At 42.4% G+C, this 22,737-nt stretch overlaps 2 protein-coding genes across 3 annotated transcripts in view; one reads left to right on the forward strand and one right to left on the reverse strand.

Moving 5' to 3' along the window:
- The window catches only part of DOCK1 (dedicator of cytokinesis 1), a 282,369-nt gene that overhangs the window by 106,527 nt on the left and 153,105 nt on the right, over positions 1-22,737 (forward strand). The gene's annotated exons all lie outside the window — the stretch shown is intronic.
- Positions 1-22,737, reverse strand: part of INSYN2A (inhibitory synaptic factor 2A) — a 42,781-nt gene that overhangs the window by 16,593 nt on the left and 3,451 nt on the right. The window contains exon 2 of the mRNA XM_032694688.1: positions 12,599-13,778. Coding sequence (XP_032550579.1) covers positions 12,599-13,773 — 1,175 coding nt within the window. The 5' untranslated portion in view covers positions 13,774-13,778. The remainder of the gene's footprint in view (positions 1-12,598; positions 13,779-22,737) is intronic.

Genomic DNA, 22,737 nt, shown 5'->3' on the forward strand with positions numbered 1-22,737 from the left:
ACATTTTTTAACTCCGTGCTCAGTCTCTCCCTTTTTCCATCCATTCTTCAGGATGGTTCAGCTTAGTTGCCATGAGGTTGGGCTTGACCTGTCTGGTGTGAGAGTTGGATGTACCTGTAATCCCAGAATCACAGAGTGGTTTGGGTTGGAGGGGACCTTCAAGATCAGCTTGTTCCATACCCCTGCCCATTGCAGGGACACCTTCCACCAGACCAGGTTTCTCCAAGCCCTGTCCAACCTGGGTGGTGGTGCTGGTACCACAGCGTGAGGGCACCACGTGCCAGCTTTGCCTTCTGACATGAGCTCCTCCTCAACATCTACTTCTGACTTCAGGGATGGGACCCAAATCTCAGCCTTTCCCCTATGAACCAGCAACCTGGTCTGCTGGAAGGGGACTGGGAACTCCCCAGTTCTTCCTCAGTGATCATAAAACAAAAAATCAGAAACATAGAAGGGATCATCAAAGAAACATCAGAAAGATGTTCTAGTTTATATTTGGGGAAATATGCATCCTGGGGGTGCTGAAGGAGATGTTTTGGTTTAATTAGATTGCTTTCCAAGTTAGTTGGCTACAACCTGTGCTACCTTATGGGTTTTCTTTCCCAAAAAACAATGAAGAAAATAGACTTGAGTAACTGTGAGGTTTTCTTGTTTGGTTTTTTTTTAGTCCTATCAACACAGCAAAGTAAACGTGTTACTGTTCATTCCTGGTTTGATGGGATGGATGTTGATCTGCAAGAAGGGAACTACAATGTGTAATGAACTTCTCTAGGATTCATATTATTCCTGTAGTTTCCTACTACTTCAGATCTAAAGCGTGTTGATGTGCACTAAGGAGAAGTCGGTACTGCAGTAGCTTCATCTTTCCATACCTTACATCCTGGATTTTCTGTTTTCATATGGATGTGCAGAGGTGGGCAGGTCATAGAATCATAAAATCCTAGAATGGTTTGGGTTGGAAGCTCATCTCATTCCACACCCTGCCATGGGCAGGGACACCTTTCACTATCCCAGGTTGCTCCCAGCCCTGTCCAACCTGGATTTGAAAGTCTTTCCCCTTGGGAAGGAGATCTCATCTCCACACCAAGTTTTCCACATATTTTTCCTATCTACATTTACTATTATTTTCAGGAGGCTTTCATTTTATTGCAGGTTTGGTTTTTTTTAGCATTCTGGGCACAACCTGAGCTTAACCTCAATTAACACTCCCAAGTATTAAAATATTATAATGAAGAGCAACCATTTTGCTGACATGGACTGGCAGTAACTAAGAATAGGCTGCAATTTTCAGAGCAGCCTAAGGGGATTACACCCTCTAAATCCCTGGGAAACCCAGAATTTGTGCACTTGCTTGAGGCTTTTTTATTTAAATACCAACTGTAACATCAAAATCTTTGCATCTGAACATTATTTTGCTTGTATAAATTAGAGACAATCTCTCGAGCTGAGAGAGGGAAGCTTGGATCTGTGTGTGCTGATTTGTTTTTAAATGGACGCCTATTAAAAACAAAGCAAAAAAGCAATTTAGAAGGCTAGATCTCTTACATCTGGATGTCCTCCCTTTTCTGCTGGGATGTAGGGAATATTTGAGATTAATTGAGTTCCTTCATGGCACAATTTTCCAGAAGTGGCTTTGCCTCAGAGTGTGTTGATGCTCTGATGGATATAGATCTGGATGATACTTGTGCTCCTCACACTTTTGATGTATCATCACCACCAAGGAGGATAAACAGACTTCGAGAAATTTTCTTTCTTGATGTTTTTATTACAATATAGTGAAACAAATGATCTGAAGCAGGCAGGGGGCCTTTGAAGTGCTTTGGAAGTGACAGTTCTGGCCGTGCTGAACAGCTGAGGAAGTGCAGGCCATGGTCCTGCTTAAGGCTTTGTGTAAATGGGAATTATATTTCCTGGTCCTGCTGGGACTGTGTATAGCACAGCTAGTTAAACACACTAATCACAGACTAGTTTGGGTTGGAAGGGATCTTAAAGATCATCTCCTTCCACCTCCCTACCATGAGACAGCTTCCACTAGACCAGGTTTCCCCAATTCCTGTCCAACCTGGCCTAATGTTCCCTGTCTGTACAGAATAATGCTTTAAAAATCAATGGTTTGGTGGAGAACTTCTTAAAACCTTTGTTTCCTAAAGTATTGCAGAGCTAATATTGTTTCAGGAGAAAATTAGCAATACTGTTATTAAAATCATTTGCCTTTTGGCAGAATAAGATCACTGTGCCATGAGTGGTTTAGTTGTCCTTATGACTTCAATAAGTCATGTTTTAGCCACATAAAGTGCAGGAAAATCTCTTGTATGTCCTCTGTAGGTTAAAATAAATCCTGCTTAGCCACAGAGGTTTAGTCTGACCTAGGAAAGATTTACCATTTTAGCTCAATGGAAACCTCCTAGAAATGCATTTGTGTCAGCAAAATCCTATTTCTGTAGGATGAAAACCTCTACTTCCCTTAAAAACTTCTGTTCTGCCACCAAACCAGCAGGTCTGTGCAGGTGTAAACACCTCGGGTCAACCTTTGGCTCATGTAAAAGTGTTCTGAAAAGTCTCTTGCCCAGGGGAAAAAAATTTGTTTTAGCCTTTCTGCTGCTGTGTTTTCATTAAGAAGATAATTATTAATTAGCAGTTTTCATTTATAGATGAGAGTGATTCAGCCCCAAAAACTCAGGAATGATGATGTCCTTTGATCAATCACCTCGAGGCTTTTCTGCTGGATGGAAACATGGAATTGTTCCGTGTTTTTCAGGGATCTGGGGAGCTTTGGGGTTTTTTATGGTTTTCCTCCTTGGTTTCACCTAAAAATGTTTCTATTTTCCCCGCTTTTGTTTTCTATTCTCCCTGTTTTCCTTTGGTTTTGTTTTCCCCTGGGAGTTGGGAAGCCCTCAGAGAACAAGAGGTCGAAGTGATCCCAGCTTATGTGCCCCTGGCTGGTTTTCTTTAAGGAGTCACTGAGGATTAAGTAAATCTTATTGAACAGAGTTTTCCTCTCTCCAGCAGACCATCTCCGTGGGCAGGGACACCTTCCACTATCCCAGGTTGCTCCAAGCCCATCCAGCCTGCTCTTGGACACTTCCCCACTTGAATACTCTTTCCTCTCTCCCTTCTTATTGCAGGGCTGATGTTATTGATTTGGTTTCTGAAAATGCTCTGCAATGTACAGCAGCTCAATGGTGACATTTTTCAGGCTGTTTCCAAGACAGTAGTTTGTTGTCTTTTCCTGAATCCTGACAGTTGGAAGCAGATGACTAATTTTCTTTTTGAGGTATTTGCACTGTGGGTGTATGGCACGACTCCCACGACAGCAATTCAAGTGCTTTCACCCTGTAAATACATTTTGTATTATACTCAGGTTAGTCAGGGAGTGTTTTTTTTTAAAAAATAAATACTTATTTTAATAGGGCCGTTGAATGATTTAAAAAACCCACCGAGAATGGAGAGAATTAAAATGTATTTCAAGTGAAATCACGAAATCTTACAGGAATTAGGTGGATACAAGGTTTTGTATCTCTCTTGAATATTTGTGCCTCTGTTGTCTCATCAGAAAAATCAGGAGGATAATTAAAATGTCAACTCTTTGTATTAATAATAATTCAGGGAATTTGTTTGCTCTGGCTGAATAACAACTGCATTGATGGTGTGTAATTGTTAGGCCAAGCACTTCCAGGGGTTATCTGGGAGCACATTCTGGTATTAGGCTAAGATGAGGTCTGTTCCTTCATCCCAAATCTCTCTGCTGTACTTTCCTCCCAACCTCAGGGTGTTTCCTGGGTGCCCTGAGACTCCTGACCCTGCAGCTCATCGTCAGATCTGCTGCACCATCCGTCCTTTACTGCAGCTTCAGTGTGGTGATGTTCCTTTTCCCACTTCCCATTGCTCTTCCACCCCTAAATCACTGAATTTTAAGATTAATTTTTTGGAGTAGCTTGTTCAGGGGTGAAAACCCATCCCTGCTGCTCCCACCCTGAGCTGAGCAGTTCTTCAACTACTCAGGCTGAGTAACTCTTAAAACACAACTCCTTGGATTTTGCTTGGCTTGGACATTTCAGTTAAGTCCTGCTCACAGGCACTGTTTCTCTAAAGGAGGAAGGATGAGAGAAATACAAATCTGGGGTATTTTTTCATTGATTCAATGTGATGAAGATTTCAGTGCAAGCTCAAAAACCCCGTGTGCATTATATCTCTAAGCCTACATTGGCTTAAAATAACAACTACAGCAGCCAGGCTTGTTTAAAATTAAGAACAGGGAGCACATTTGCTGGCCACTGATCCTGCAACTTGTGTGGAGCTTGTGCCTGGTGTCCAGGGAACGACTGGACATGGCCCTCAGTGCCCTGGGCTGGGTGACAAGGCGGGGATCGGGCACAGGGTGGACTCGATGGGCTGGGAGGGCTTTTCCAGCCTCAGGGATTCTGGGATTCTGTACTTGCAAGGATGGGAAACTTCATGGAGAAAAACATCATCAGGAAGGACCCTGGAAGTGCTGAACTCTTTCTGTTGCAGCTTGAGATGGTCTTGGTACTTTGTTTTCTCATCTCCTTAAATAATGATATTTGAGGTTTTACTGCAGTACAGGAGAATCCACAGGGCAGAACTTTGGCAGTTGCTTGAGCTTTGTACACAGCTACAGATCCCATCCCTGGGAATTTTTTCTGAGCTTGCATGAATGACAATGAAGCAAAGAAGTGCCCTCTAATTTACCAAAGAAATGAGCTAAGTCATGCCAGGTTCAAACTACTCCAGAGTGTAAACTGCCTTGTTAATGCCAGAATACCTCTGCTGGTCTCTAAATCCAGCCTCTCCTGAGGAATTACTAGACCTCACACACCTTCTGTGGCTTCAAACTGAAAGGAGGTGGATGTAGATGGGATATTGGGAAGAAATTGTTCCCTGTGAGAGTGGTGAGGCCCTGGCACAGGTTGCCCAGAGAAGCTGTGGCTGCCCCATCCCTGGAAGTGTCCAAGGCCGGGTTGGACGGGGCTTGAAACAACCTGGGCTAGTGGAAGGTGTCCCTGCCCATGGCAGAGGGGTGGAATGAGTCCTTTCCCACCCAAACCATTCTGTGATACTTGAAACAAGACAAAAAATGGTACTATTCCCTCATCCATTGTTCATGCAGCGAGTGGTGGCGAAAAACATCCCCTGTCATCATCCTGTCAGTAAAGAGGGCTCAGCACAGCTGGGCATGTTTGGAGATGTTTCCAGCCTCCCTTGGAATGGCACTTTTCCTTCCCAGTCGACCTGTAACACAACTGATCCCTCCACTGCTGCTCCATGAGATGCAAAAACCATCACCACAAACTGTCACGGAAAGCTCAGAATTGTCCCAGTTTCACTCAAGTATTCTACAAACTGCTGCTTTTCCCAGGGCTTGTTTATAACATGGAAAAATGGTTCCGTGACAGGGAATTTTGTCTTCATCTGTCTTCAAAATTTCTCTGTTTGGCAAAGCTCAAAGAGAAGCCCATAAGAGCTATGAAACAATGTAGGAACTTCAGGTTTTTTAAGATCTGAGTGAGAACAGTTCCTGGATCTGTAATTAAAAACCCAGCAGTGACACAGAGGTGGGATGCAGGGAGGATGGATAGATCCAAGCCTGGGATGTCCCCACTTAAAAGAGAAGTTTTCCTCAGTCCACAGACCCCAGAATGGTCTGGGTTGGAAGGGTCCTTAAAGACCATTTCGTTTCACCCCCAGATCTGAATCCAGCTCAGCTCTCCATCATCTCTGATGTTTCTTTACCTTCATTTCCCTGGGTATGTTACACAGGAGTTTTTTTAAGACTGAACTGCATGTTCATGTCCCAGATCTGGAACCCAGGCTAGCTGGACCCTCAACAGTTTAAAAACAAAACACTTCCATCTTCAGACAAGTCTTCTTCCTATTTTTTCCCCATTTTTCCCCAGTCAGGATGAGAGATAATTGTAGCTCTGTGTAAGCACAGGGGCTCGGGAACAGCTGTCAGTTGGAACTCTGTTGTTTCATCTCCTGGTGAACGAACCGCAGTGAGAAATTTAACACTGGAAAGCTCCTTTTGGTCTCATTTTTCCCTGCTTGCACAGGCACCTGGCTCATGGCTCTGTCTCTTTGCATCCTGATACTGCCAAGAGCCAAAATGCAGTTATTAAAGGATTATTCTAATTGTGAAACCTGGGAATTCAGTACCTTGTCATCCTTTTTTAACAGAAGACCGATTTAGCAGGAAAACTCTTCTTGCAGGTGTTTTGGGCAGCTTGGTGACATTGGAAAGCTCCTGATTCCTGGTAATTCCTGTGGATATACTGAGCAAGAACACTGTTTGCTTACACTGGTTTTAATCCTTCAGTATAAGACTTCACCAGTGTTTCCAGATTTGAATTGTGGAAATTTGCTTTTCTTGGCCTTCGTGTCCCTATGCTGGAAAAGTCCTGAGCCTTAATTTCCCTTCAGAGCTGCTTATCCCGACTGAAACAGGGAAGTGTGGTGAGGAATGACATTTCATCTTGGTTTTAAAGTCCAGTGAATTGCAACCAGATAGAAATCAAATCATTTTTCTGAGCACTTCAAGTACTTTCCCTTTGAATTGTGCCAGTCCAGTGTATGCAGATAAAAAGCTGGACTATATTAGTAAAGTAAGTTATATTTTCTGAGACTCAGAATGTTCTTAGTGTCTTTTTTTTTTTTTTGAGAAAACAGAGTATTAAGATCAAGTAATTTTGCTAAAAAATTTTTTTTTTATCTTTTTTTCCATGGACTGGTTGTTGGTAAGGGTTCACTTTTCCTTTTCATCCATCATTTGCTTGTTGAAAACCTCCCACCATTCTATTCCTCACAAAGGATGGATATAAACTGGCTGTGACAGCAGGATTATTTAAGTGCTCTCTATCTTAAATGTTATCGTAGCCAGGTACTCTGAATTATTACACATTAATGCTCCAGGATGTCTGTGAACTGTGGAAGTTTGACCTTTTTATCCACTCTGACAATCTGATCTGAAGCTTTGATTATCAGCAACAGGATAAATGTGTCCAACTCTAATGAAAAATCCTATCAAAAATATAAATCTCATCACGTTTTGAAGGCCTGTGAGTTACTGTGCTCTGAGATACTCATGTTACCTGCCCTTGTAGATCTAATTCCAGAGTGATTTTAGTGAGCTAATTCAGAAAAAAATGGAATATGAGGTTAAACCTTGGCTGATCCTGGATCTTCTCCCTTGAATGATACTGCATCTTTCAATGATCAGTCTTAATTAATCAGGTTTCATTTATTTTTTCTCTGAATAAGGGAATTTGAAGGGCTCAAGGGTGGTCATGTGGACTGACAGCAGGTGTTGAAATAATTCCATGAGGAAATAGGGAGTTTTGGGATATGATGGAATAGTTCCAGTGAGGAGGTGTCAGCGTGCTGGGGGAAAGCATGGAAGGGCTGGTTTATAACTTGGAAAACCAAATTTCTCATGGTGAGGGCAGGTAAATGGATTTTTGTGGCATCTTAGCCCTGATCCTGCTTTGGGAGAAGGGGAAATGAGCATCTGAGGGATGAGCTGTACTTGGGGAATGAGCACAGGACAAGGGGATGGGATCCCCACAGGCAAAGAATTTGGCTTAAAAACTGCTTTAGGGACCTAAAAGAAAACATAAATGGTCTTTGAATGCATTTTGCTTGGTTATGCTCAGAGTTTAGTGTGACACATACCCCTTTTTGCCTCACAGAGCACTATTAATAATTAGAATTAACTGTACACTTCCAAGAAGAGAGGGAATAGTTGCACAAATGACTTTAAGAAAAGGCACAGAAGGGTGTTCTGCTGCTGTTGGAACTAGAAAATAAAAACTGCTTCTAGGGTAGTCAAATGCTTCACTTTAACACTGATCTCTGTGGAAACAGCTGAGAAAATGGTAGGAATGGATTAGAATTTAAAAAAAACCCCAACAAACACTCAACCATTAGTGGCCCAAGGATCACAAGATCCACAAAGTGCTAATCTGTGCAAAAATAACTCCTTTTCCTTGGCTAAGGAAGGTGCATCCAAAGAGATGTCCTGGCTCTGCCTTGGGAAGGTGAATTGTGACAATCTCCAAGGTGTTTTGGTGTGTCTGTGTGTGGGAATGAACTGTAAATGATGCACAATCTGAAATACAGCAACTCCAGAGAGGGGAAAAATGAAGGATTTAGGTGGTGATGTCAGGAGGATTAGTAAAAGGAATGTGAGTGCTCCAAAGGACAGGCAGGATGGATGAATATAAAGATCCCAATACTGGAAATAAAGGCATTGATCATAGTCCTCTTCCCAAGGGCTGCTGTTACAGACTCCAAAACCTGGTGTCACTCACAATATGACACAATTTGTGCCTCACAGATGGAACGTGCCATGTTCTTTCTGGTTTTCGTGTCTTTATTTGCAGAGCAGCTGCCTTCTGCTGTTCAGCTTATCTAGTGCTTCCCTCTACTTCCAGGTTTGCTCTTAGAAATGGTTCTGTTAAACCTCTCCTTTGCCACATCTGTAATTAAAAAAAACCCAAAACCAAAGAGGGGGGAAATCCCTGTCACATCATTTCTGAACTGGTACGTTCCTCCCAAAGGCTGGGCTTTCAGGGGCTCTGCTCTTGTGAACTCTTTTAAGCCGCCTTCTTGTGTGAAATAAGGAGCTCCCTGGGTTTTGGGGATGTGTGGATGGATTGAGCAAGACAGCAGAGGTTGTTCCTGCCTTTATTTGCTGGGTCTCCTTGGGCTGAGCTGAAGAGCTGGGCTGGCTCCTGAAAGGCAGCAAAGCAAACAATCTGGGCAATAATTGCTTTGGCTCTCTGACTTTCTCCTCTGTTGAGGCAGAGGAGAAGTTTATGTGACCTTGGGGATGATTTCTGGCAGTGCTGGGAAGGCAGTACTTGGGTGAGGATGCTCCCTGCTCTCCCCTTTGGTGAGACATCCATCCAGACACAAAATACTGGTTTATTTTCTGCTTAGGAATGAGAGTAAGAGCCACAAATATCCCTTAGTCACTGAAAAGCATGAGCTGACATTTAAATTCCCTCCATAACAACATGTTCTTTCAAAGCCTCTTCGAAGGAGTTTGTTGAGAGCTCTTTGAATTCCTGAACCACTGCTGACTAATAAATGAATATAAATTATCTCTGAAACAGGTTCATTTAACTCTTGTCTAATGTGTAGCATTTGGCCTGTCAGAGTCAAAATACTGTGACTTGGTTTTGTGTGGCAAATTGAACACTTTGTTTATTAAAATTACTGATTTGTTGTATAATGAGGAGGGCCAACATTTCTGTTCCTTTCCACAGTAAGGATTTAAAGGGCAGGTCATTGTTGTTCTCCAGCAGCAAAATATTTTTGATTATGTGTTCATCTTGTGTAATACATTTCCTAGATGTTATTAGCAAGGTTTTAGAATTATTAACTTGCATTTATGCTTCACACAGAGCAGAATTTGGCTTGTTAAATTCTGTATCTGAATACAGACAAATATGTCTATAAGTGATGTAGATTGCTAATAGTTTCTCATATAAAACTGGAGCATAAAAATGGGTTTGTGTTGTGCAGCTGAACCCTGCATCATGTAATATTCAACATTTTTTTTAACTCTGAGCTTAATTGAAGCTGCAGCTCTGCACTTTCTTCATGCCTGACTTAAGGCATCCAGCAATATCTGTGTTTTGCTGGCATATAATTTGGTTTTTTCGTAGAAGCTTCCACATAGAAGGTGGAATTGCCACTTTGCCAAAGGTTTAGTAAATAGTGATGGAAATAATACAAAATTTTACTAATTTCCTCTGATACTGGAGGGGTCACAGGCTGGCTGTGTTTCTCCTCCTCAGGTGGCTTTTCCCTTTCCTTCAGCAGAGTTGGGAGCTGGATGTTGTTGCTAATTGCAGATGATGTAGCACTGACATTTTGGGAAGTATAGAGAGATGATGCTGCTGCTGTCTTCAGAGATACTGCTACACTTCTGCTGGCATTGACTCATTTAGTGATGAATTGCAGTAATAGCAGTTCAGGACCTACAGCACATTAGTGAAAATGAATCCACTGAGCACCAGTCCCAGGGCACTACAACAGCACTTAAAGAGCACTGATTTCCTTAAAGGGAGAAAAATCTGATTAAGGATTTTAGCTGTGCCTTTGTTTTTTGGGTTTGTAAATTATTTTTTTAACCAGCAGTGTGTTACTTGTATTTGTTTCTTGCAGTGTGTTGTTCTAAGGAATTTAATATACATAAGAAAACCAGGAGAGGTCCATAAACACAGAACATTCCTTCCTGCTTTAGCAGATGGAAGACTCTTGTATTTTATAATAAACAGAGATGGAGCAGTAGCACTGCTTTAATTTCTTGATATTAGCTGACCTAACACTTGGTTATAACAGGAAAAAAGACCAACATGCTGAAATGGAGAAGACACATAATAATTTACCCAGTGCTGGGTGTCTGTGGCAAAAATGTCGAATGAATGCAGCAATTGGAAAGAATTATTCTAATAAAAGGATGGGGCAGCCTATTATTGAAAGAGTTGTCTAATTTGAGGGAATGGGGATAAAGACAAGCTTCATGTTAATGATGTGTTGGTGCTTTGCAGGAGAACAGAGTGTTCTCCCAGCTCTGGAGTGTGATCAGGGGAGAACAGCAATGGCCTGAGCATAATCTCCTCTGTTCAGCCTCCTTTAAAATCACCCAGCAGCTAGGAAATGAGGGATCTGGGATGCAAGGATTCCTAAAACAGGAGAAAATATGCAAGTTTGCATCTTCTTTCTTTTCCCTCCTTCCCCATCTCGACACCCTTCCTGCCCAGCACGGAGGGGGCATGTTTGGGTCATGTCTAGAGCATATGCAGGAGCAGCTGGAAGTGGTTCCAAGTACACAGGAGTGCTAATAGATAGGCTCTTTTCAGTCAAATATAGTCTTGTAGACTCTAATGCATAAGTCTGTGTGTCTAAGAGGCTGTATAGATGTTCTGAACTGGGGTTTATGGATAGTTTCACTATTTTAGGGCTAATACAGCTTTGCCAGGTTGAAATTATTTCAAGAGAGTCATCAATAGTTTTGTGCCAAGGGCATGCCCCTAATGTTGGCTACATTAAATAGCTCTGCTTCTGTCAGGGCAATAAAAAAATAGGTATTTGCTGCACCTGTTGCTGTGCTGTCTTTGGGAAGAGATAAAAAATGGCTGTATAATTGTCTGGAGGAAGCAGAGGTATTTATAGCAAGTGGCTTGGTGGGTGGGTGTGGGTGTTCCTGCACACAGGGTTCTCGGGGATTGGGTGATGAGTTGGGATGAAGAAAGAGTTTTTCTGTATTTTGGGATTTGACACGCTGCTTGACACTTCGGTCCAAATCTCCTGCAGTTTCTGTAAGTTAAGGAAGGCAGGGGAATTATTCTGAATAATGATTTTAAAAAATTGAACCATAGAGTCGTTTAGGTTGGAAAAGACCTTTAAGATCATTGAGCCCGTGTGGCTTTCAGCTACATCAAGAGACTTCCTAGTCTGAAGATCCAGGACTTGATAAGGTGCTGATATAGATAATTGATATTGATATAGATAATACTGTAAAATTAACTAAAAGCACTGAGGCTGTGTTGACAGCAGTGTCCAACAGCTGAGAGGACTTTTCAGTGACAAACGTTTTTAGTTTTTAGGATTAACGTGATTTGTACATTCCAAAAGAAAGAGTTACATTAAAGACGTACCTTTCTGGCTCAAATGAAAACATGGGCTGCTTCAAGTAGCACAGGCTGTTGGGTTCTTAATTTTAAAATCCTGATCTCTTCTGACAAATTGTGATTTAATTGCAGAAGTAGTTAAAAGCACCCAAACAGTGCATATACATTTTGAGGTGTGTTCATTGAATAAAGATGAGGGAACTAAGGTGAGTCAGTCTGCAAAATGCTTGTTAAGGTTATGTAATAGAGGGATTGAACTGTCCAGGCAAACACTAAAGGTTGTACTGAGTTACAGTATTTATTTAATGCCTTATAGGTTGATTTAAATAATGAAAATAGGGATAAACACAATTTTCTTTCCTTCTGCTTGAGTTTATTGTGTTGAGCTGTGTGAATGCTGTAAAAAATGCTTTGATATTCAAAGTTTTCATTTCATTTCCTTCTGAAAGAAATACCATGAAAAATTCAGAAGGTGAGAGTAAACCAGACAAGATTCATATGCCATTAATGGAATTATATTAAGAGTTGTAATTATATCCCTTAATCTTAAAAACGTAAGTCTCTTACAGAATTAAGGTTTTTCTGCTGCTTTTCATGCCGTGTGAGGAATTATGGTTAATGCAAGTTGCTGATGTGAAAGCATCCTCACTAATCCTGTTTGGAGAGCGGCTCATTCTGTGCTCCAAGGAAAAGGCACAAGATGTATTACAGGCCCTTCATTAAATAATTACTTAATTAGATCCCAGGACAAGCAGATACCAATCTGTGAACAGTGCTGGCAGGTTTCCCTAGGATCGGCCTCTCAAAAGCAGCAAAACTTCACGTGGGAAGCACCACGTGTGCGGCGGCGGGTGCGTGTTGACGTCAGCAAGTTCAAGGGCAGGATTGTTAGAAAAGACATTTTAAATCAGCTTAAACTCACGCAAAAAGCTTCTACTCACCCTTCTCTGTGAGCTTCTCCTTTCTCGAGCTCCTGTATAACACCCAACAACACCTTTATGGTTTCCTGACTAGAGCTGATCAAGCTTTCCATCATCTGAAGCTGCGCTTTCAAGTCCACAACTTCGGTGTGAGGCACGATTTGTTGGCATTCCTCGCTCAGAGCCACGGCCGCCTGGCAGGGCCGGCCCTCCTCCACGGGCGAGACGTTGACCTGCAGGGGCTGGTCATTACATTCGGTGGCCGGGCACCGCGCCCGCGCCGCGCACGCCCCGGCATCGCCCGCCGCGGGCTGGACACCGTTCAGGTGCACCGTCCTCCTCCTGTCCTCCTCGGCACACGGCGACCAGTCGCCGAGGTTGGGCAGGTTGGGCTGCGAGGCCGGCAGGTAAACGGTGGCCACCTCAGTCTTGAAGACCCTCCCGTGGTGGAGGGGCTGGGCGGCCTCCTCGCCGCTCAGCCGCGCCGCCGCCGCTCTCCCCCGGCTGGGCGGCCGCGCGGGCTCGTCCTCGGCGAGGTCGGCCAAGTTCGGGAGGGGAGGAGGAGGCGGCTCTTTGGGAGAACTGTGCAAATCGCTGCTTTTCCAGGCCTCGGCGCCGTCGTCGTGCGCGCCCGCGTTGGCGCGCTCCGAGACGTGGGAGATGAACTCGGCCGTCTGCAGGCTGCCGGCCTTCCTGCCCCACGGAACGGCCTCCGCCGAGCCCCGGCCCTCCCTGTCCTTCACATCGATCAGAAACCCGTTGTTCTCGCCCTGCAAGGTGTCCACGGTCGAGGCGCTTTTAAGAATATTCCCTTTTTTCCGGTCCAGAGGGAAGGTCTGGTAGCACTTTTTGAGATCGGGGGAAGTCTGAACTCCTGTGCTCTTGGTGACGTTGGGGATGGACCTGCGGGCGGGCACCGTCATGTACTTGCGATACGCCGTCTTGTAGGCGATGGCCTTGGCGTCCCTCTTGTCGGGGTCCTGCGTGCTGGAGGTGGAGGTGGACAGCTGTTTGTCCCTCTGCTCGTTCTGGGCCTCGCAGATATCCTTAAACCTCACCTGCAGGGCTTTGTTCCGTTTCTTGATCTGCCGGTTGGGATCCAGCGCGTATTTCATCTCCAAGGCCAGGGAAGCCGCTGGCTCGACGTCGCTGTCCGAGGCGGTGAGTAAGCATTTGCTGGGCTCCTTACTCACCATGATGCCTGCAGCCAAAAACAGTGCAAAAAGCCTCATATTACAACACAAGTGCTACTTTCCCCCCTCAGGTTTGCAATATTTGGGCCGCTTTCCTACTTTTCCCCCTCAGGTTTGCAGTTTTTGGGCTACTTTCGTCCGATGCACCTGAAATGGCTGCCGCTCGCAACCGATGTGCTTGGCTCCCTAAAGTCATAGTCCTTCGTGTTAGATTTTGGGTTTTCTAGAGAATTCTGCTTTTTGTCTTGTCTTGTGAACACCTGCTCCTCAAAGGGGAGGATTCCTGGCAGCAGGAGCTTTTCCAGCCCCCTTTTCAGAGGACAGGGATCATGGCTGCTCACTCAGCACTTGTGCTTCCCTGCAAATCAGTACATGCTCCCAGTCCCGGAATTCACCTGACAGTTAATCAAAACTCCAGGGAAAATGAAAAATAAGTGTCTTTGTACAAGTAAAGAAAACTCTAGAGCTCTGACCAGCCTTAATTCTTCTTTAGTGCAAATGTTTAGTAGCAAGAAGTGTCACACTGGCATTATTTTTACTCTGGGCTTGCTTACCAAACACATTCTCCTGTCTGATGTATTCAGTGTCTTGGCAAGAAATTAATTGGTCGTTAGAGGTGTCGTGATTTGGATTTTTATAAAAATTTACCTCATAGCCAAACCTAAATATAATTTAAATATAGATTAATTATTGTTAGCAACTGGTTGGTGCTGCTCGATGTGTAGAATTTATGAACTAGTGAAGTTTGTGGGAGAAGTCAGCAGTGCATCAATTAAGGGTTTGCTTCAAATGCAAACCAACTCATCCTTTCCTTGAGGCAGTAAATGCCTTTATGATACAACTGCTTATCCCAAAGGATCCTAAAGCACTAAAAAAACCCTCAAAACCTGTGATGATTCGCAGAAATTACTTAATCTGCCATTGAAATATAAACACCTCCTCAAGGACGAGAAGATGCCAAAGCCCCCCCCCCCCAAACCCCACAGCTCTGTGGTTGTTCAGATCACAAGGGAATCTGTAGTAGCAGGATAGTTAAGATCTCATTTTTACACCTCATTTGAAGTTGTCATTTTTACTCTCCTATTGCACAAATTTCTCCCTGAGACTTGCTGAATTACCAAATTCCCACTTAATCCAAATATTCTGCATGTATCTCCTACTTAACCACAGATGGACCCTCAGAGGGACTCGGAGTATGATGTAAAACGAGTAAATGGACTTTCAGGTGTATTTAAAATAAGTTTTTAATTAAAATTCCTTTGTCTATTAAATAAAATATGTGGAACTCTTGAAGAGTTAAGTGCCACGATAGCATATGTTTTATAAAGCACAGGGGAGTCAATCCTTATGACTGGTCTATATTTAGTTTTAATTTAAGAAAGCATAATGGGGAAATTATTTTCAGTGGAAAACTGAATGTTTATGAGTTTTAAAGGCAATAATAACACTTCCCTAGAGATATTAAGACACAAGATGTGCATGGTTGGATGTCTGGATCAAAAGATCTCATGCAAAGGTGTCATTACTTAATTTTTTTCTTCACATTGTAATTCCCTGGTCCCAGTAATTTTTTAACAGGTAACTGAAATATTCTAGAATCCACTTAGTTTGCCTTTTCTATGTGACTTGTGAGGCTCAGGTAGAGCTGAGTGAGCTGCACTTGTTTGAGGAGGGGAAGTTTCTGTCTGGCTCTGTGTAATGTAGTGGAGAGTCTGTAGAAGAAAGCAAAAAGAGGGAAAATGCAGGACAAAAGTGTTCAAATAATGGATTTTGAGGTTGCCAAACTAGTTTTCCTCTAGACGTGTTATATATACAGGCCTAGTAGCTGATACCAAAGTGACCAAGCTCCTGTTTTTGGGGAAAAGAATGAAAGATGAGAATTCTAGGGGGAGGCCTGAACATTAAATTGGAGTAGAGTTATCCTTTTGTGCTGGGCTGGGGGGGAAAGATGAGTTATCCCTGTGCCTTTAATACATGGTATACAAATACAGACAGATTTTGAAGGGAATAAATTGACTATATATGAATGTCAGGAATTTTTTGTTCCCGTTGAAACCCTAAATAAGGAGCTTTGTTAGGGTCCTGTACTGGCTGTGTTAGGCTGTATTTTAATTATAAACTCGTTTGTGAGTCAAGTTATGGTTTTATTTGAGAGAAATTCTGCAAACAGAGCCCCACTGGGTCCCAAAGATGGGGATGGTAGGAAATACAGACATCCATCCATCTATCCATCCATCCATCCATCCATCCATCTAGAGCAGGATTTTTGCAATGTTTTACTGAAGACTGTGCTGTGTAAGATACAAACCTGATTCATTAGCTTGCAATTGGACACACATCAGCTTTAGACACTAAAATATGTTGTAAAAACTACTGTCAAGCCCCCAAACTCTGCATTTCCAGTCACGTAGAACTACTGGAAGCCAATGTTCCAAGATGGTCTGGTAAATTAATGAGTTTACCAAAAACTAAATACAGGAACATAAAAGCCATTAGTGTTCAAATCTGCTAATGTGAGTTCCTGCACTACCAAAAAATTGCAGCAAAAATGAAATGCTGCATTTACAGAGATGTGAAATACTCAGTAATTGCTTCTGAGAAGAGAACACATGTTTTTACCCAAAAAAAGGCTTAAAAAAATTGACTCTTAGCTCTGAAAGTCACCCATTACAGCCATCTCTGAGGATACCTCAGAGTTGTCAAAGTGAGTTTTCGGGCACTTGGTTATTTGACAGCAGGATCCGTTAACGTGCAATTTATTTTCAAGTATTGGCTTGATATTTCATGAGTGCCTCTGCCCTGTCTCAACTTTCAGGTTATTTCACTACCCCTTTAATCCCATCATTTTTGGGGCTGCAGGATCACTGGGTTTGCTTGGAATGACTTAACATGGAGTCTCTAACCCAGATAAAACCAGGAGCCCGGTGCTGTTCTCCGGAGTAGATAAACGGGGAACTGTATTCTGCAGTTAATTTTAAGCATGTCTTTAATAGCCAATAAATTGATTCTTCACAAAATTGCTTGTCTCCCTTTCTCAGTCTCCCAGGCCTGATTGATTTAGCTGATCTGGAGTTTTCTATTCACACCAGTAGCTTGGAGTAATAATTTCATAGATATCTGTGATTAAGAATGACAACAACCAAAAGAACTTGATTTTTTTCTAAGCCTCGCTCGGCTCTCGGTGTCTCCAAGGGGAACTCTCTGGGCTCAGCTGATAAAAGAACAGCTGAGCAAAGAGTGGATAGTGAGTTAAACACCTCACAGGGAAGGGTTTATGTAATACCTCCTGTTTGGTTTCAGTTTTGGGTTGGACAAGGTGTTGCCTCCAATTTTGAGTAACTTAAAGCGTCATCTCCGCAGGATTTTTGGATACTTTCGGATACTGAGTTTTGCAGTTTGCATGAGCACAGACTTTGTGGGTCTCTCTGTCAAGCTTTGAATTTGAATTTTAGTTGCAGATGCCAATGACATACACATAATAGATTTCAACTGTTTGTCTGTAGTTACTCCCAACAAACCCTGATTTGCTCAACTAAATATTTAAGTTATCACACAGCTTACTTTTTCAGTTTTTAGCTTTGATTTGTTTATAAACTTCTGGCTGATTACCCTTAAGGAGTGTTCCCCTATGTTTGAATATGGAAATAAACTATTAAATAATAATAATTAAAAAGTGATGCACAGAGAAGCCTTAAGTTAGTATAAAATCTTCAGGGGAATTATGGAAACCAACAGTCCTGTTCCAGGGTATGTCAGCAGGTAAAGTTTAGGTACAAATCTTTGCAGGACCTTCACTCTGCATCCAAAACTCTGCAAAGTCACTGCCCTGGGAGGGGGAATTACAGTGTGGAATTTCCAGACTGGTTGGTTAACGAAGGAAAAAGAGATTTGGAGCTCTAATTATATTATTAAATGTAATTTACATTTTATTTCTGTCAGTTTTATGCTCCAGAAGCAGACTCACAATGTGTTAATACAGACTGGACCTAAACTTTGCACGTTCCAAATGCAGATGGAAGGCACAGATTCCATGTATTCCTTGTGTTCTCAGACCAAATGAAGGCTTTGGAGATGCAGCTGAAAACAAGTGTGCACGTGTTAAGAGCACACAGGATTTTGTGTATGGCTGTAATAGCTTAAAATCATGCAAAGGGTTGCAAATAATTGGCCTTTTCCGTGTGAAGGAAGTGATCTGCAACATCTTTGGGCTCCTGAGTATATCCAGGTTGTGCTTCCTTGTGAGAGATCCCTGCTGCCTCACTTGGAATTTTTATATGCCTAAATACTACCAGAAAATGCTTGTTTTTCAAAAACTACTTGACGTCTGTAAGTCTTGTTAGTGTATACATAGGGTATCATACAATTCTATTGTTAAAAATAAAGATTTGAAAGAAACTTAGATTTACTTCGTATAAATAAATACAATATGTTAATTCTAAATATCCCATTCATTTTGACTCCATTAAATTAGGGGTCTTTTCATTCTTTAAAAAAAAAAAATCTTAAAAATCATATAGTATTATCCTAAATATTAATAAGCAATGTCCAGTAACAAGATAAAAATGCTGGAAAATATGAATTAGCTTTTAATTATTAGTTGTTTGCAGAAAGTTTGCCTGTGCTACAAAGTTTTATGGATTTTTTAATACATAAGGACTGAGGATAAATTATGACTTGCAGATAAATTCAGGGATGCAGGTGTGCCCCGTTTTTGTGGGGTAAAAAGTACTGCTGACTCTTATTAGGAAAAGTGACGTGGTGGAGCAGCCTGTCATCATTTTATCACAGAATTGTTCATGGAGAATAACAGAGTTTGCAGTCCTGCTAAATGTCAAACTAGCATTTTTTTAACTCTGTTTGGAAACCCCGAGGCACCAAACTTGAATTTTCTCTCTCTTGAACCTCCTTATTTATTGCTCACTACTGAAGTCATTCTTCCTGCTGCATTTCTAAGTGCCTTGGAAGTCTTTGCTTTGGAATAAACAGGATCATATGGCATTTGATTTGTCTTTTCTCCCCTCCCATCCACTGGCAGGCTCTGGAAGAATGATGTATAAAATCATATCCCAGTTAATGGCTGAGATACCCAATAAATGCCTTTAAATGCTTTTGTGAGCTTCAGCTTTAGAACTAAATGGCAACAAATAAAATGTATGATTTAATATGCCTGGAGAATTTTTAGATAAAACAGGAATCTATTGGAGGATAAACTATTTAAGAATTTCCTTACGAGCCAAACCAGCTGAATGCAGCTGGTATATGCAATTTTCTCTAATTTTGACATCTCTACTGTGCTTTGTGAACACAAATTTTAATAATACTTAGGTTTTGTTGCTTCCTATATTGTGCATAAAATTAAAAGGAATCCATTCAACGTGATAAACTCCTGGAAAATAAGGGTTATGTAGAATTTTGCAACGAATAGTACCATTATCAGGAGATTTGCACTTGCATTAAGAACAGTGCAGACTTATGGGGTGAATTAATAACTATTAACTTCCTACTGGAACAAATGCAATGTCAGAAGATACTCCCTGCGAATTCATAGTGTTCTAATGCCAAACATTTGCTGGGATTTAGTGTTCTGGAAAAAATCATAGAACTGTTACAAGAATTATGTTGCTTTTTCTTACTGTGCTCTGCAGCTTATGGAGAATAGGAGGAGCAAAGGTTTATTAACATTATTTTGCCATGGAAATCTGGGCAACTACTTGTCTGGGTTCCAGTGGTGCTGGCAGGGGAAGGATGTGCTGGGGATGTGTTGCTGAGAGAATCACTCTCAGTTCTGCTCTCACTACACTGCACTGTCTTCCAGGAGTCCAAAAGCCACACTACTTTCACTGCAAGGCTTTTTCATTTTTATGGACCTTTCTGTTAAATAATTGAAAGGGCAAGCTGTTAAAAACAAGAGCTTAAGGACAGTTCCTTATCTGCATTACTGGGGAATGCTCAGTGTTAATTGTTCTGAGTCTACATCGATTGGTTTTGTGGGTGTTTAAGGAAAAAAACCAGCCAAACCACAGGGGAAAAGAGCAGTTCTGCTCCTTAGCTTTGACCAACAGGTCTTAAAACTGTTGGAGCTCTGGAGAGAGGGATCTGAGTGCTGGGGATTGAAAACAGACTCACAGAATGGTTTGGGTTGGAAGGGACCTAAAAGGACATCCAGTCCCACCCCCTGCCACGGGCAGGGCCACCTTCCACTAGCCCAGGTTGCTCCCAGCCCAGTCCAGCCTGGATGTGAATACCTTCAGGGATGAGCACCTACAGCAACTGCAGCTGCTTTTCTTCCTTTATCATAGATTTACAAATGTTGGGTAAAGGGGAAGAAGGAGTTGCAGGTTCCAGCTCCAGGCTTGGATCCTGCATCCTTGATTTTGCTGTGAGGTATCGGAGAGGCACCACAGCAGCACAAGAGATGCAGATCAGAGCATTCCCCTGGGAATGCAGGTGATCTCATCCTATGGAAAGGGTGTTGTGTAGCCTGTGCTGGAGCTTCCTCCAAATGGGAGATGACAGCCAGGAATGACTTCCCTGAGGTCACTGGTTGGAAGGCAGCAGAGCCTTGTCAGCTTGTTCTGCCTGGATTAGGGTTACAGGCAGACAAGCTTGGGAGGGTGTGAAGGTGTGTTAAACAACTCAGCTGGGTAATTTAGGTCTAAAACCTGACATCATTAGTGGGATATTAATTGGGGAATAGTCTCAGTCAAGGAGTGTATTTGCTCTCCAGTGCTGTCAGCAGGCACCATGAAATAAAGGCTGTGTCATTTTTCACCTTCTCGAGGAGCACATTCCTGAAGTTTCTGGTTTAAGCAGGTTCTGGCTCTGCTGGAATTGTGAATTATCCATGTACAGCTGGATCTGAGTGTGCTGATTTTGGGGAAAGTGCACAGATCAATCTGACTTTGCTACAGCAAAGGCTTGTACAAAAATGAGTTTAGTTACCCAAAAAGAGGGATACAGGTAGAGCAAAAAACTGTGCTTCGGTTGCTGTGCTGCAGGGGAATAATGGTCCCTAATGCTGCAAATCTTCATGAAAACTGGTTCTAAGATGCTTTGGAAATGATGTGAAGGAAGAGCCAAACTCTGATGTGAGGAGAAGTTATCTTAAGTATGAACATCGGTGTGAATGCCCTGAATCTCAACTCCCAGACCCTCAAGTTCTCATCCAGCATGAGGACTCGGGAGCAGGCTCGGAGTTGATGGATAGCACTGGTGCAAACAGCTCATTCTAGGTCACCAGGGAACACGTTTTTTGGTTCCATGTGGGAAGAACTGTGTGGAGAATGAACAGGGAAGCAATGAGAGCAGGCAAAGATGGTGTGGAGATGTTGAACACAATGCTCCCAGGTTTTGTGGACCTGGGACAATGTGGAATAAGACCTTAAAATAATCATGGTGTCCCTGCCTGTGGCAGGGGGTTGAAAACAGATGGTCTTTGAGACCCCTTCCAACCCAAACCATTCTAGGATTCTGTTGTTCTGGATTTTAGGATGGGTTGTTTGTGATATGGATGATTAGGAAGTGCATGAAATAATTCAAGACCTTGTTAAGAATATTTTTGTCTGAGTTATGTACTCTGCCTGTGAAGCTGCAGAATGGTGGCTGAGAACTCCCCTGTTATTAATGAGAATTGGGTGATAACTCCAGAACTGTCTGGATGAGGCACCACAACCAGACAGATAATTTGCATCCCCTTTATTGTGGCTTTGTGTGCTTTTATCACAAGGTGTGAATGCGAGAATGTAACACATTATTCTCACCGACTTGCTCAACTAGAACTACCTAAAATACACAGATTCCTCTGGAATTCAGCAACTTAGGCTCAGTCTGCGAGAAGGGCTGTGTGTTATCAGTGTTACCAGGCAGTTCAGGCATAATTTCTGCTGAGTGACTCTCTCCAGCAGTGGGATGTTTTATCTGTCTCTCTGTCAGCTCCTCAGAGATATCGCTGTGTTTTATTTGCCGATGGCCTTGATACACAAAAATGTGTTAAACTGATCCACAAGTTAAATTTCTTTACTTGTGGATGTCTCCTCATTCATTTCTGTTGGCATTTGCAGAGAATAATGAATATAATAACAAAATGGGCACGAACAACCCAATCACTAATGGTTTGAAGGAGACACTGGGCTCCTTGTAGATAAATACACAAACATTAGTGATTTTACTGAATCCTCTCCTCTTCCTTCTCCCAGGAGACAACTAATCAAACCAAAACTATTTTTCGTGTTCCTAACTTGAAAACACAGCCCTGAATCGACACACCTGCTTAAGTGGGTTTGTACTGAGAATCAGAGAGTCCCTGTTCCAGTTTTTAAAGTCATTTCCACCATGGTTGGGCTTTATAAGCTTTCACCTGACCAAATCCTTCCAAGCAACAGGATCAGAACCTTGGCACGAGCATTGGGAAAAAAGAAAATGGAAGGGATGAGGAAGTGAAGGTGTAAAATAAGCAGAGAAGGTGGGGAAGTGCACAAAACAAGCAAAGCCTTTTTTTTAACTTGTGACAATTCCTCCTCACTTAGACCAGATGGATTGAGCTTCCAGTGCTTTTGTTTTTAAACTGGTTTAATTTTGTAGCTGTGTGGGCTTTATTTATAGGCGTGTTACAGCAATCATGGGCAGGCAAAAATAACACAACTTGCTTCTCTTCCCCATGGATGTCATAAACATGAGGTAAGGCTGGGGTTTTGTGAGATGTTTAACTCACTCTTTTTGATATGGGCTGAGTCTGAGACGAGGTATCAGCGATGTGCAGAGTCTGGGGAATGGGACATGTGGTGGAGCTCCAGCACAAAAATCTCTTGTAAGGACACATATAGAAGTTCAGATCTGCACCCAAATATAGCAGGACTTGGAGGCCTTCAGCTTTTAAATCCACCTCTGTTTAATTCAGACTGTGAAAATGTCCCTTACCCTTCTACGCTCTGTATCAAATCCAGCAGATTTAGCTGGAAAAACTACTTC

The sequence above is a fragment of the Chiroxiphia lanceolata genome, chromosome 8 (assembly GCF_009829145.1).
Source record: "Chiroxiphia lanceolata isolate bChiLan1 chromosome 8, bChiLan1.pri, whole genome shotgun sequence".
Taxonomy (NCBI): Eukaryota; Metazoa; Chordata; class Aves; order Passeriformes; family Pipridae; genus Chiroxiphia; species Chiroxiphia lanceolata.